The sequence below is a fragment of the Buceros rhinoceros genome, unplaced genomic scaffold (genome assembly GCF_000710305.1).
Source record: "Buceros rhinoceros silvestris isolate BGI_N320 unplaced genomic scaffold, ASM71030v1 scaffold22826, whole genome shotgun sequence".
In the NCBI taxonomy this organism is placed as follows: domain Eukaryota; kingdom Metazoa; phylum Chordata; class Aves; order Bucerotiformes; family Bucerotidae; genus Buceros; species Buceros rhinoceros.
Genome location: NW_010417226.1, coordinates 2,735 through 3,289, shown reverse-complemented (window position 1 = coordinate 3,289; position 555 = coordinate 2,735). Strand labels below are relative to the sequence as shown.

Below are 555 nucleotides of genomic sequence, written 5' to 3'. Positions count from 1 at the left end.
GTCCACCCCCTCTCCCCCCTGCGCCCCCTCCCCTCTCCCCAACCCAAACACCTTCTGAGCTCAGCAGCAAAACCAGGCTGTCGGCAACAGGCCTGGTGAGGAGGTGCCCTGGGGACCTGCTCCCCCACCACCACCAGTGCTGAGACCCCCTGCAGTGAGAGCTTGCTCTGTCTGCCCCTGGCCACAGGTACGCGGGGGTCCCAGGCAGGGAAGAGCTGCTGCCCAGGAGACCCTGTCTCCTGTATGAACACCTCATGTGAGCGGGAGGTGCCCTGGGGCCCTGTGCCAGTGCCAGGCAGGAGCAGCCCTGGGTGTGGATGAGTAGCCCAGAAGGGCAGCATCCCTGCGGTAGGGGGCTGCAGCACCATGCCTTACCTTTGGGGGAGACATCGGTGCCGTTCAGGGCACCTTGGATCACAGCTTGGGCCTCCGAGTTCTTCTTCTTCAGGAAGTCGATGGTCTCTCGCAAGTCCAGCAGCTCCGTGTCCTGGAGGAGCAGAGCCAAGTGCCATAGAGCGTGTCCCGCTGGCGCAGGGTCCACGCCAAGAGCACCTG

At 64.7% G+C, this 555-nt stretch overlaps 1 protein-coding gene across 1 annotated transcript in view; it reads right to left on the bottom strand.

The window, feature by feature from the left end:
- NAV1 (neuron navigator 1) overlaps window positions 1-555 on the bottom strand; it is a gene marked incomplete at both ends in the record, with an annotated part of 9,717 nt that overhangs the window by 6,449 nt on the left and 2,713 nt on the right. Inside the window, one exon of the mRNA XM_010138140.1 lies at window positions 376-487. Coding sequence (XP_010136442.1) covers window positions 376-487 — 112 coding nt within the window. The remainder of the gene's footprint in view (window positions 1-375; window positions 488-555) is intronic.